Genomic DNA, 14,338 nt, shown 5'->3' with positions numbered 1-14,338 from the left:
ACCCAACAACAAGCTCCATTTGGCTCCTGGAAGGTGTGAAATGGCACACTTCTCTCCGAACCCCCTGTCTTTGTTGTTGGGATTGATTTAACAGACAGAGGCCACTCACAGAAGGTGTGAGTTCCACTGGATATTCACCACACACACACACACACACACACACACATACACACAGCCTGTGACACAGCCCCAAGCTCCACCCCTCTTACGTAGACACACTCTCACCGGTCTGACTACACAGCCCTTACCCTTCCCACTTCTCCTTCAGTACAAGTCTAACTGCAGCAGGGAGCAGATCGCACTCTTGGATAACACTCATCCATCACAGAAGGAATACAGTTTGTTTTCAGAGCAGCGTAAAAACCCTTCAGAGCACAGCAGCATGGGGAGCAGCATGTCATGTGTCCCCCAGCACAACTTCAGATACTCCAGCAAGAGTTTCATACGCAGAAACAGGTAAGATAAAGCCAACTTGTCCAGGTATTCTTACTGTATTACACTTGTCAGTGAGTCATGCCGTTTGTTATTTTAGACTTTGTGTTTAAACTGGAAGGAACTCTTGGTATTTTCTCAGGGTTTGAGCAGTGGAGTTAAACAGAGGTTGGGAATTTTGTGAGGACAGGATCATATGGTGATTGAGAATAGTCCCGGAGACGTGCCTGAGCGCTGCCCGTCTGGCCAACGGTGTCAATGATCCAGTTACCATTTGCCTCCTCTTTGCATCCTTGTGAAGATAATCTGCCAGCTGTCACTGAATCTGGTTTCCCTCCAAAATCAGGGCTTGACCCCCTTGACTATCATTAACATTTGAGCAATTATAGGTAATAAAATGCAGTTTGACGCCTGATATATCAGTTAATGGCTTGTAGTGATATGACCTGAAGGATTTGAACATGAATATGGGTGCTGACTGACATTAATGGGTTATACATGTTATTCTATCTAGTTTTCTTTAATCCTACTGGATTATATGCCTGGGCATGTTACGATTAGTACAGCCCACTCTGCTGGACCACCACATCTGATTCTAATTAGCCTCTGCTCCAGTCTTCACCCCTGTATCCTGTGATGATTCAGGGTCTGGTTTTGTCAAATGTGCCATGTAGCCCTTGATTTTCAAATAAAAGTAGAGGCAGGTCTACCCTCTAAAACCCAACGGCTCCTGCTTGAACACTGATACACCCTCCAAGTTGGGTTGACGGTTCAGCATGGACAATAAGTTCAGTGTTCAAGTTTCCTGTGTACCCTACTAGCTCATTGTGTTGGTGAACAGGCCAGGCTCAGGTATTCCCCACAGAGAAAAGGAGTGAATGCCACAGCGGTGACTTGGAGAATGTTGGGTGTGCAAATCCACTACATGTCTATTATCTACATTCCTCTTTCACTTTGCAACTGTGGAATGCATCAGTGTGCATGGTTTAAAAAAAATATATTCTGTGCATGAGTAAATTGTAAATCATGGATGGAGTGGAACAGCATCAATCACTAGAAACTAATCAATGATTGTTGCTGGACATGGACTTCCTGAATGGACAGACCTTGATTCCCACCATGCAAACAAAAGCCTGCGTTGTTGCACCGAGGACACTGGCACATGTATGTGCAGATAAGCAGATAAACTACAGGCTAGGATTGTAAAAGCAGTCCTACAGCCTTATCATTGCAGTGAGGGAGCTTCCTTATAAAGATGTGACACTAATGGTAACAGATGAGGGTCATGCAAAACAAAGAAAGACATTCAATGCTGATTTTCCTTTGCACATCCACACTTTCAGAAACACTAGACCTGATTGTTCTTATCATTTAAATAGGTGGCATTGATGGAGTGAGGACAAAGGAAGGGGCTCGGGTCAAATTATAAGACATGAGACACAAATTATTATCGCCAATATTCTGCTGTGAAAATTGAACTCTTGTCAGTGGCTCAATATATACAGTGTGTGATTTGATTACTATGGAAAAAAAGGGGAAACGCAGATCTTAAATTTTGAAATGCAACACAGTAGAAAAAAGACGTATATAGGTCAACTCTCCATCCGACAACAGTAGACAACACTGAACTCCCATAAACAGGAAATCTTCCTTGTTGACATTGAACTGTAAAGCTAACTAAACAGCAAACAATAGAATAGATGGTAAACATTGGAGAGTGAGTGGTAACAAGTGGTTTCTCTCTCTCTCTCTCTCGCAGCAGTCGCCTGTTTCGCAAGAATAATCCCCAAGAGGGACAGGAGAAGTCCAACAGCATCATCAATATCCTCTGCACCGTCACCCCCAGGAAGGTAAAAACCTCCATCAGCTCATAGCGTGACACTCAAACATCAAACCATACTGTGCAATAAGATTTTTATTGACGTCTCTGACTGATTTCTACAGCGAGTTTATCTGGCTTATTTATGTCATGTCTACACACTAACATTATGACCTGTTGCAGGAAATGTCCCATAAAGATCTGCAAAAGATAGACAACATCAAGTGGGATCCTCCGTTCCCCTATGACCTGGCTAGTGGCTGGAAGAAGAGCAGCATCAATGTGAAGAATTATGGACGAATGATTCACAGCTCCAAAGTTCGTTTTCGTTTCCTTCACTGCCAGGTGAGTGGAACAAAAAAAAAAAAAAAAAATTATGACTATGTTGAAATATCAGGAAAGCAAAACTAAGGCTGCACAATCCTTATTGCAGTTAATGTGGTCTTTAAACAAAGACCAAGCCTACAATGACACATCATGCCAGTCATCTCTGTGAACAATGTGAGTGTCCAAACCAAAAAAAAAAGAAAGAACAGGTGGAGAAAAACAGGATGTTGCTCTGCGGCCACCAAATACATTGAAACCCGCTGCCGGTATTGACGTGGTGGCTGGCTGTGAATAATCCAATCCGTTCTCCACAAAGCGGACCGCAGCCTGTGTTTGGACATGCTCGCTTCTGCTACGCTTGTGAAACAGTTGCGAGAGAAAACCTCAGGGTAGAGAGAGTTCCCCTGATCCCAGAGCTGATAGAGGATGCATTGGCTTCTCGCTGTGGGAATTGCAATTTGTCAAAGTTGTGACACAACAGCTCTGTCAAAAACTAAACAGAAAAGATTGCTTGAGGGTACAGTGTCATTACAGCAAAAGAACACATTGTATTATAACAGAAAATACAACCACACAGGAAGGAACCATGTATTACTAAGCTGTACATGAATCACTAAGGAAAGAGAGGAGTGCGGTCAAAAAGCAATAACTTTTAAAGACATTTTTGGTCAGTGAAGAATCCTTAGCCAACCAACCTAATCAGAACATTTCCTGATGAAGCTCCATGAATCGTCAGATAATGAAAGAACTAAATGTTCAAATATGAAACAGATATCATCTGAAACAAAAATCTGAACAGACATTAGAGTACAACATGGGCTTCCAGACATGTACCTATGTGCATGCACGTTTTAATCTCATCAACACTAAACCATCTGATTTTACAGATTAGTTTGCTAATTAAAGGTGTGCCGATCTGTGAAATCCGCTGCTGTACTGCTCACACAGTTTGTGAATTTTTATAACATGGATTTTAGTGTTCTTATAAGACATTAATTCCCACAGACAGGACAAATTTTTTCGAAAACTGTATCCACATTAGGGCTGGGCAAAAATATTCTATCACGATCTAGGTAATTTTATATCTCAATAACCATATTTTTTTAGATATAGCATATTTTCTGGTAATTCAATAAATAAATAGTCTATGTGAAATAAAAACATGGTATATTTTCTTAACTCCTGTGTGAATTAAATAGTTGGCAATGAAAAATACAGAGATGTTTTTGGCAGAGAAAATGTTATAAATACTTCAAACTATACTAGTATTCAGATTAGGTCAATCATTTGATTCAACAACACTGCAACATTCCCAAAAGCATAAATCTTATCAATTCAGATTTCATATCAGAAAGTTGAGTATGTGCTTGTTATTATAAATTTAGTTGATGTAAATCTGATCATGATATATCAATATATGATTTTATCACGATGTGATTCCATTGAAAGACGACAAATTATCATATTGAATTATTACCTGATCTGCAACTCTTTCACCTTTAACTTCCCTTATTTTCTCTACAGGATGTACATGATTGCTACCTGGACCTCTTCCAAACACACCTTCATTTTGTCTCCAACAACACAACCGGACTGACATACCAAGTGAGTTTTTTTTTTTTACAATTTAGGAAATATTAACACAATCCTTCCTTTCAAATCAATGGTTCCTAAGTATCAGTTTATACCTCTGGGTTATTTTTTATAGTTTAATATAATGTCATCATTCCTTTTGACATGCGTACCCTGTCAACCAGCTTTGTGTTGATCAACATGACTAGGCTTCTTCACCTGTCTCATAAAGTATGAGCAGCCATTAATCACAATTTTACTGTCTGTTGAGAGCTCAACTCCGTGTCAGAAAGAGACTGCTAAGCAGTTGTATACAGTATTAGTCAGAATATAGATGATGGCAGATGTCAGGCAGACGTGATCACATCATCGACTTACAAGGTTGACCTCAGCGTCAAGGTGATTAATTTCTTTGTAGAAATTAAGAGAGGAACAGTTGGCTATAATAGAGCAAGGGAGATGTTGTCTAGACTGCTTTTGGGAAAATAATTAGAATTATTGTTTCTACAACGGAGAATGATAGAGCTTTTTTTTTTGTGCAGGGAACTCTTCCATTGAAAGAAATCACCATCTGCAACCTACAACAGAACTGCAACCACAGCCAACCCCAGGAATATGCCTTTCAAATAAACGGTAAGTTTGACTTCACAAGAGAGGATACAAGTGGGTGTTGGCATAGAGCCATGGAATGTTATTATCATCACTTTTGAGCTTAATTGGTTGTGTTGAATTTAGCTAATTAATCACTCAGACAGAAACCAGCTCATCCAGAAGTGGCTGACTTTAAACTTAAAAAAAGAAGACCAGTCCAGTCCTGGTCTTTTTGCTCCTATTTATTTCACTTTAATACTTATAATGTATCACTATTTTTTCTTTACCCCAGCTGGTGGTTTGCTTTGTTTGTCCCTCTCATCAGTTATGGATCAAAGTAAAAATTCTCCCCACTTATTAGGCCAGCAAGAAAACCACACGCTATTTTCCAACTGCAGCATTTCCTATGTTATCACATTCCAGTGATTCAAAGGTGCCGCGACCCTCTTCACCTCCACTCAACCCCAAGACTAACTAGAGCTGGGCCCCATTCACCCTTGGTCAGGGGGCAAATTGGCCTTAAAGACCCCGCTTGTTAGACAACAGGTGCACTTCAGTCAGCCCAGCTGTTGTGCAGAAAAGCCCCACTACCGCTCTTAGCCTTGTCACCGCATTTAATCTATGGCACATTCCAGGAACTGCTCAGGTTAATGTCCAGTGGAAATGCCACTTACACAAAATCAGAATGAACAAAAACAATCTAAAACTGGACTTCTTTTCATTAAGGACAAATAAGCTGCTGTAGTGACAAGAGGACTTTGGTCGAGTCTGGGAAACAATAAATCTGTTTAGTCAGGGATTAATGTATAATTACTCAGTGAAAAAAATCCCAAGTCAATCCCAGTCATGAAGCGTGTAGGGTTTCTGTGTTATTATTTCTTCATCATTACTATCTGACTGAAATCTGAACACATCTCTGCTGTGATAATATTGACACTCTTTGGTGTTGCTTTCTCAAATTTAACTTCGCAATTTCCCAGATCAAGCTTGTTATTTTGTGGTATTGTATTGCAATTGTTTTCATTGTTCAGTGTGAAACTTTATTTACTTTATGGGAGGCATCACTGACAGGAAAGTTGTAGAGGAAGCATGACGTACTTCTGAGTCAAGTTTAAGCCCTAAAAGAGAGATTTCCTCCTGCGTCCCTCTTTCGGTCAGCTGAGGATATGATTCAGCTTTAGTGTATGGTGTTTATTGGTGGGTTTTAGAGAGTGACTAAGCAAGCACAGTATGAGAGGGTCTGGCATAAATTCCCGGAAGCCTTCATATGGTTTGTGTTAAGTTTGAGTTAATGTGGCTGTGAAAGTTAGATAATGATAGTTAATTACTGGTAACAATAGTTAATAACCTCTGTAAACTGAAAGGTTGAGTGAGAAAGTATCTCATTATGTGCTTCAAGTCCCAAGACTTCTTGCTTTACTGACATGCTTGAAATGTGGTAAAGCATAACTTTTCAAGGGAGTGCTATGGTCAAGATCTTAATTAAGGGCTGGTATGAATAGAGGGTCAACAGATGAGTCCAGAGTAAGGAGGAGTCAGCAGTTCCTGACAAATACAGTGCAAAGCCATGGGGCTATCTCTGGTGTTTATCTACGGTATGTGTGGGACTGATAGAGGAGGATTCCAGCTCTTTTCATCCCAAGACTGGTTCATTCCTCCCCTGTAAGCAGTTTTGTGGGAGGATTAGTCTGCTAGGATTTTTAAATGCCAAACGATGCAGGTCATGGGGGATCTTCCACGAGAGGTCTTTCATGTGGTTTGCAGTCTTGAACATGTGTTAACATTTATTGTACTTATTGCACAGAGTGTTCCAAACAGCCAGATTGTGAACACCATTAATGATTCACCACCATAGCAGAAAGGCATAGAAAGAGAAGCAGTTTTGACACTTTCCCTTTTTGAACTTGTGACCTTTGCACCCTGCAGGTGTCAGCCTTAACCCCATCATCGTCTACTGTTCCAACCAAGAAGAAATGGACATGTGGTTTGGCATGCTCAAAGAAAACATTGAGGCCAACGGCGGCACTCCAATTGCACCCGAAAACTACACCAGAGTGAAAGTAAGTAACAACTTTTTTGATGCCACCAAACAGCCTTCAGGTTGCATAAAAACTGGTTCCTGTGCTGCAACAAAGAATAACCTCCATCTTTAAAAATTCAAACAAGCACTTAAGTGTGGTCATCTTTTCATCCACCTGGTGGATTAGCTGGTAAAAATGCTTTGGCTTCAGCCACTTCTGATAAAAACAGGGTGTGTGTGAGTCAAGTAGGTCACTGCTGGCTCTCCCTGAGGCCTGGATACTAGGGAGCGGCTTTGACCGCATCGCAGCCTTGAATTAAACCAACCCTCACATCTGCAGAGTGCTAAAGTGCTGACTCCACACCCACAGGTGGGGAAATGTCTGATGAAACACATGACCCTCGATGTGTCACAACAGAAGAAAACAACTGAACTGATGATGTATTTCTAAGCCTCAGCTTAGGAGTCTCGGAGCCAAAGCCGAGTGACATTCTGAGAATAGAACTCCAAATAAAGATGTTTAAATTAGATGAACAGCAAAACTTTGTTCATATTTACCTTGTTGATTATTTTCCTCTGTCTACCTTTTGCACCTAAACCAGGACAAGACCAATGAGGGCAGAGAGGAGCTGAGAAACTCCGTTAACAGAGAGCCCATCTACGAGTGGGAGGGCTCTCAGCGTGACAGCCTTGGCACCATCGCCTATGTCACTAAAGTCCGACTGCAGCACCTGCCCTGTCAGGTAAGACCTCACTGCTGCTTTTCAAGAGTGAATCACTCGGACCGATCAGAAGAAGTAAAACACAGTAACTCTGCATGATTTAAATTATGGGAATTGTTCACCTTATGAATAAAAGCAACAAAATCAGCTCTAAGTATAAGTAACTCAGATAGTTTTAAATTGCGCAACACACACATTACCTCAACACAATGAAAGGAGTCAGTGGAAAAGGGTGGAGTCCGTATTTTGGCAAATGGTACCTCTCCTGCAGATTCAACACTATTATCTTGATTTTCCTGTCAAGGTGTAAGACAGCGTCAGACACCTGCAACCAACTGTTCCAAAACATGACTACTTGCTAACATAATCACAGATAGATAATGCTGATAAAGCTTCACTTAATTGTCAATAAAAACCGGAGTCATGACACGGCTTGCATGGATATACGTGGTTAATTCACTGTGGGAAATTGCGGCAGCCCGATTTGAAGTGTGTGAGATTTAGGGCCTGGGTGTGTGAGAGGCATTTGCCCGGCTCACGCAGTGACTCGACTCACCTCACAGCTGGAATGTCAGCTGTCTGTCCAGACACACCCTCCACGAGGGAGAGGAAACATAAACTGCCGCACCTTCAAATGCCCCACTAACTGGTTCAACTAACTGTGCTTCTCAACTTTGTATTGAAGGATGATTCTGTTTTTTAAATGTTCACACCAGGTCTCACGCTGGCCTCTTTGCTTTGTCTTATTCATAGTCTCATCTTCACACAGTCAGAATAACTGGAATTATAAGGGCTTGTTTTCTTTCCTTTGGAAGAAAGAAATTGGGGTGATTCTCTCATGTACAATATCACAACATGAAGTCTTTCCAGAGATACATGAATTACTTTGATTGGCTTGAAGTTTATTTTTTACTTTATCGTGCCAGATTTGGGAATATCTTACAAATGAGAAATTGACTGAATTGTTTTCTTATTGTCCTCGGATGACTTTTGATAACATAAACTTTCATTTGATGGGAAAACATAAACACATCATAGGAAATTGTTAAATGGTTTCCCCTATAAATGACAATAGTATTCTACTAATGGATAAGAATAGCACAGTTCCATTACTGTAAGCTTATAAACAGGTGTAATCCTGTGTCCACAGGAACAGGGTGACAGACTGCTGGTGATGTACCCATCGACGCTGATAATTCTATCAGAGGAGAATGATGGGCTCTTCTATAAGGTAACAGTGACCTCACTGACCTTTCACCCCCAAACTTAATCATATCCTGAGCTGTTTGCATACAGCATGTTTGCATCAAAGACTTGTGTTAAAGGGTAATTCTGATTACAGGGGAAACTTCCACTCAACATGATTACTGTGACCACGCCCTGCCAAGACGTCAAGCCCAACACCTTTATGATCGAAGGTAAATACACTGAATCAGTGAGCTGCTCTACTGCAGTCTCTTTAGCACACTGGTATTTGAAAATTCATGTTAAAGGGATTTAAATGAGTGTACATTCTTATGCATGCTTTTACGCTATGTGGCCTTTTCCATGAATCCACTAGCGTCACAGAATGTAACCCTCCATGAATGAGCTGGTTTTATCCCCAGTGAATGACAATCTGACTGAAGCACATTCCAGTGACCGAACGGACCGAATGACCCCGTTCCCCCGACCCCCGACCCCTCTCTCTTTCTTACCAGGGAAGCTGATCAACCCCATAGTGGTGTCGTGTCTGGATAGGGCCGAGTTCTGCGACTGGATCCAGCATTTCAAAAGTGCTGACGTGCCCGTTCTCAGCCCCCGCCCCCGTGTATGACATCATCTACACCCCGACGCACAGAGAGGTGAGGCCCGCCCTCTTTCCTTTCAACAATTACACGACTCAAGTATGAGGACAAGTGATAAGGACAAGCCACATGGCCCTGCCTCTTTTGTCAATCAACATTCAACATGACAATGATTTATGATTTACAACTTCTACAAATACTACTGCTACGAAGTCAACAGTCCAATAGAAGTTTAAAAAAGAAAGCTCAGTTGTTCTTAGTCAAATATTTTAACTTTTACAATATTTTTTCCATAATAGGTTCCACAGTTTGACAGGTGGAGTGGAAACAGCCATGGACGCACTGAGTCTATTAAGTTCGGCCAGTCACAGAGTGGATGTGGGTCCCACAACCTTCAGTTACCCATCCATGAGGACAACCCTCTCTCCCCGGGATACACCGAACCCCTCTGTGTAAGTCATCTGTGTGCTACTTCTCAAGCTCAAGTATTCTTGAACTAATAAACTGAAACACACATGCCAACAATACAATATTTGCACAGCTATACTTGTGTTTGTTTTGGTGGAGCTGAGCAGCAACCCCTTTCTTTTACGTAGTTAATTATTAAGCAAAGTGTGGAGACCAAACCGCTCCTGTTACAAAGTTTAGGTGCTGATTTTCAGACCTGCAAGTTAAAACAATCAAAACAAAGTCAGTAATTTCCCCCAAAAAACATAAAATCAACTTTTCAATATAGGGAAATAAGAGTCTCTTACGGCACATGTTAATTAAGCAGTGAAAAGTTTTCTTTTAAACTTCAGTCTCTTTAAGAAGTACTGCAGCACTCTGCATTATCAGGACTTTTGACCAAACTCCCCCAAGAGAGGGGCTATGTAGGCCGACTGCCCATCCAATTAGCTTAAAGAGGAAAAGGCTCAGTGCCCAGAGGACATGTTGTTCAGCTACTGACCTGAATCACAACCCTCCCAATTTATTTGATGGATACCCTTTTCTCTCACACTCAGAAGACTGTGTTCACTAAAAAACACAAGATGATACAGAATGCTGTAGAGGAGAAACAGTTCATAATACCTGATGCTATCTGTGTTTAAAAGCCACAACTCTTGGCTGACTTTTGCCCTGTCTGTGGGTGTTGTCTCTACAGTACAGCTCCAGTCGTCCCTCCTCAACTGAGACGGCCCGCCTGGGCAGCCGGACCAACAGCGTGTCTTCCCACACAAGGCCAGAGCGCGACCTACGACCTTTGTCACAGCGCTACTCCTCCCCCCAGCGCAGCTCCTACCTCCAGCCTGCTGAGAGCTCAACGCGGTCTCAGGTCTACAGCACTCCTTACTCTGCCCTGCACCGTGCCAGCCCACAGCGGCTGGAGAAAGCCCCGCTTGTCAAGGTAATTCAGTCTGGCGTCTAACTTGATAACCTTATATTCCCCTTGAGACTGTTGACTTATTTTACATGTCATGTGAGTAGTAACTAAAATAGACACACCAAGCAGTCGGCAAAGAGGGTTCATACATATGGTGTTAACATATGGGGTAATAGTTGCATTTATGCAGACATGAGGGTGAAAGATCACTCTTCTTGATGGGGCTATGATGAAATCTCCATTAAAGTTCATAAACAAAACGTATGCCACCAATCAGAAGACATTTACTATCCTCACTATGGCAGTTAGGTGTTCAGTTTTTATACAAAACACTGACAGCTGAAAAAAGATTGCAGTCACACCATCACTGCTGCAGATCAGGACTGGCACTGGTCCAACACCTGTATTTTTGTAATCTGATCCTACAGTGTGGCTTATGTGATGCCTTCTGTGAACCCAAAGAGTGTGAGAGAAAAAATAGAGACAAAGAGACGGAGGGAAAAGTGGTAATTGATTTTCCTCTCATTTTATGGTGTTTTAAACTAACTGCTTGCATTTTTTGTGATCAGTCCAACAGCTGGAGCACCCCTCAGACATCCCTGAACTACTCCCTGAACACCCCACAGCGCCACTCCGACATGTGCGCCCCCCGACAGCCCTTGTCCCCCCTTTACGATGAGCCCTGCAGCCCCGAAATCTACTCCCTACATGAGGCCAGGACAGTGGTAAGTGGGTCAATGATACTGGATCCATAGGTTCAATTTACACCTGTGCAGCCTATCGGATATAAAACTGTGCACACCCACACATATGCACATGTTTAGTTAAAGGTTAGGAAAGATTAGATAATCAAGACACTTGGGGGGGTCATTCACATGCATGTAAGATTGAACTATTACTAAATCTAATTCCATAAATGACTTGTTTCACTATTCTTGGCTGAATCACGTCAGACAAGCTCAGTTACATTTTGATGATACAGGAAAATGTATTCATTTCAGTTTGACCCTTTTTTAAAGATCTATTTGACCATGAGGTGAAATTATTCTCCATGTTTTTTCTTCTTAACTCCTGTCTTGATGCATCTCCCTCTGTTCTTTAGCAGCAGAGCTGGCAAGAGCCAATTCATCACCACCACAACCACAACCACCAGCAAGGTCCCCAGCACCTACCCTCCTCCTTCCAGCTCCGCACCCCTCCCATGGGGAAGCGCTGCAGGAGAAGCCTGGTACTGACCAACTCCCAGGGACAGGCTCTGGGCCTGGAGATGGAGACTAATCAGAGCCAAGCAGAGCAGAGAGCCGAGGCCGTCTCAAGGCTGAAGCTGCTCACTGCGCCCGGCCAAGTGCAAGAGCAGGTGAGAAACCCAGAGATACTCATCTCTGTAACGCGCTGTATGGTAGCAGAGCTTGTGTATATACTTGTTCTGCAGGTGATATTTGAACAGATGCCACAGATGAAACAGATATTTTTGGGAACATAAGAAGTAACTTTGTTTTGTTTTCACATCTTTTTATAGACGTTGAACTCGGCGAGGAACACCCCTCAAATACCTTATGGTTACTCACCAGGTAAGAACTGAAGGCATGCAGTCAGAAACCTCTCAAACGTTCCTGTGCCTGTGTGCAGATTTTATAATAAATTATTATGCGTTTCTAGTCCTAATTAAAAAATAAATAATAATAATAATAAAAAAAGGCACTGCAATTTTATTTTTAGCATGGCTCAATAAAATTAGATTTCTATTGAGAAACAATGGCCACTGTTTTAAGTCAAAGCTAAAACACTGCGGCATCATATTTCCTCACAAGTGTGAGTTATGGAGGTCATCACAGGCAGCCGCCTTCCTAAATACCACCAAGGACACAGGACATTTCTCACACTCCATTACACCTTAAATTAAACACTGCATGCACTTTGGATTGATTGAACTCTTGGGTCTGTCAGCGGCTAGACAGAAGGCTAAAGGCTACAGAATTGAAAGTGCGGGAAATGCGTAAATGTGCCAATGAAATGGAGCTCCAAATGCAACTGGTGCAGATGTCCCATGTGGGGGAAAGCCCAGTGTAAGAGAACACTGTTTCACAGACATGGTTTACTCCTGCCCAGTGATTGATAGCACGCAACTGTGCAGGGTTACACCCGTATCTACAGGCTCTCTTATCACAAACCAAAACACAACTAGAATTAACCTGGCAATTGGCACTACACTTTGATTCACACTTTAATTCTAACATGTGCTATGGTGGTGTAGTAGTGGCATGTTACACTACTGGTTTTACAGTAAGATTATATGGTGGTAGAAGGCCAATCACAGCATTTGTATGTCGGGACCGTGTCCACGGTTATTCAGTCAGGGCGAGGTTTGTCTTTCATTGTTTGAAATTAAAAGCCTGGGAATCTTCTCTCGCTCTTACAGATCACGACTCGTACCTAGAACCCATAGAACCAGATGACCAGGAAATGGACTATGACAACATTTGGGAGTCCGACTGTGATACTGGAATGATTCAGCCAACGTCTGGAATTTCGACACACTGGACAGGATTAGACTATGGGGCCAGAGGCCTTGGTGCCATGGCAACCCAGCAGAGATGGTCATAAAACAAAACAATAGCCCGGCACTCGTCTGGACGTGTGCAAACAACAGATTTCTATCAGAGGGATAATAAAAAGCCGACTAGCACAGCCAGTGTTGCTCCTGCTGCATACAGTATGAACCAACAAATCCCATCAACTGCATTGTTAGATGTCGGGTAGCCAACGAGAGGAACGATGAGTGCAGGAATGAAGAGGAACGGGATAAAAACAAAACACTATGACCGTAATAACAGACTTCTTCTGTTTAATATGTAGCATTCAAGAGAGAAGACAGCAAAGTGTACATACTGTGTAGTTGTAACGTTATTTTTAATGTATTATGAAATTGCACTAAAGGTTTCATATGTAGTGCATAAGCAGTATGCTGTCCAGTTTACTTATTGTTCAATTTTCTTTTGTTTTTATTTAAAGCTATAAACAACATTCCATCAGGGCTTTATGTAGCAACAGATGTATATTTTTGTAAATGTTGTAGATTTATTATTTTATTATGCTGCATTATCAAGGCAATTAGATGTGGCTTGAAGCGACTGACTTAAAAGGTGCTAATATAACTAGTACCACTGCGGTACTGTACTGATACCTGTGTGGCTTCCTTTTATATTTTTGTTTGAGGTGTTTATTTATATTTGGAAATAAAACTGTAAAACTTGTCAAGTATTTCTTTGTTTTGTCCTATCCTAATGATAATAATGATTTATTACCTGATTTACCTGCTCAGCACCAAATAACAAGCAGGTAGTTTGCCACCCACTGGTGAACAAAGTGGATAATTTAGCAGTTAGGAGCCAGATATTTATTTCATTTTACTTATTATGTAGATTGTCGAGACCAAAAACAGAACTAAGTGTAGTATAGCTAGATGTGTAAATATGCAACTGTTTGGAAACACATTTGACATTTCAAATTAAACGTGATGATATGTAAATGTTGTGTTAACAACTTGTTTTAACTGCAATACTAAAAAAGATTATTTGCATATAAATTCAGTAGTTAAATATATGGTTTGCTTTTCAGGTCTGATATTGCAGGTCTGAGAAACTCAACATTATATTTGGATATAAAAAGTACTGTAGAAACCCACGCCCCAAGTGTATCAGTGTA

At 41.5% G+C, this 14,338-nt stretch overlaps 1 protein-coding gene across 1 annotated transcript; it reads left to right on the top strand.

Annotated features, from left to right (window-relative positions):
• Nucleotides 1-320: 320 nt before the first annotated feature.
• plekhn1 (pleckstrin homology domain containing, family N member 1) lies at nt 321-13,844 on the top strand. The gene is given in 17 exon segments (XM_054609826.1): nt 321-456; nt 2,192-2,282; nt 2,435-2,596; nt 4,103-4,183; nt 4,693-4,783; nt 6,668-6,801; nt 7,364-7,504; nt 8,634-8,714; nt 8,826-8,901; nt 9,184-9,280; nt 9,282-9,327; nt 9,570-9,722; nt 10,415-10,657; nt 11,203-11,358; nt 11,736-11,990; nt 12,153-12,204; nt 13,053-13,844. Coding segments are annotated over 17 exon segments (2,118 nt in total). The 5' UTR covers nt 321-382; the 3' UTR covers nt 13,238-13,844.
• Nucleotides 13,845-14,338: the final 494 nt, after the last annotated feature.

This window comes from Anoplopoma fimbria, chromosome 12 (genome assembly GCF_027596085.1).
Source record: "Anoplopoma fimbria isolate UVic2021 breed Golden Eagle Sablefish chromosome 12, Afim_UVic_2022, whole genome shotgun sequence".
In the NCBI taxonomy this organism is placed as follows: domain Eukaryota; kingdom Metazoa; phylum Chordata; class Actinopteri; order Perciformes; family Anoplopomatidae; genus Anoplopoma; species Anoplopoma fimbria.
Note: the sequence above shows the minus strand (reverse complement) of the source record. Positions and strands in the feature narration are given on the sequence as shown.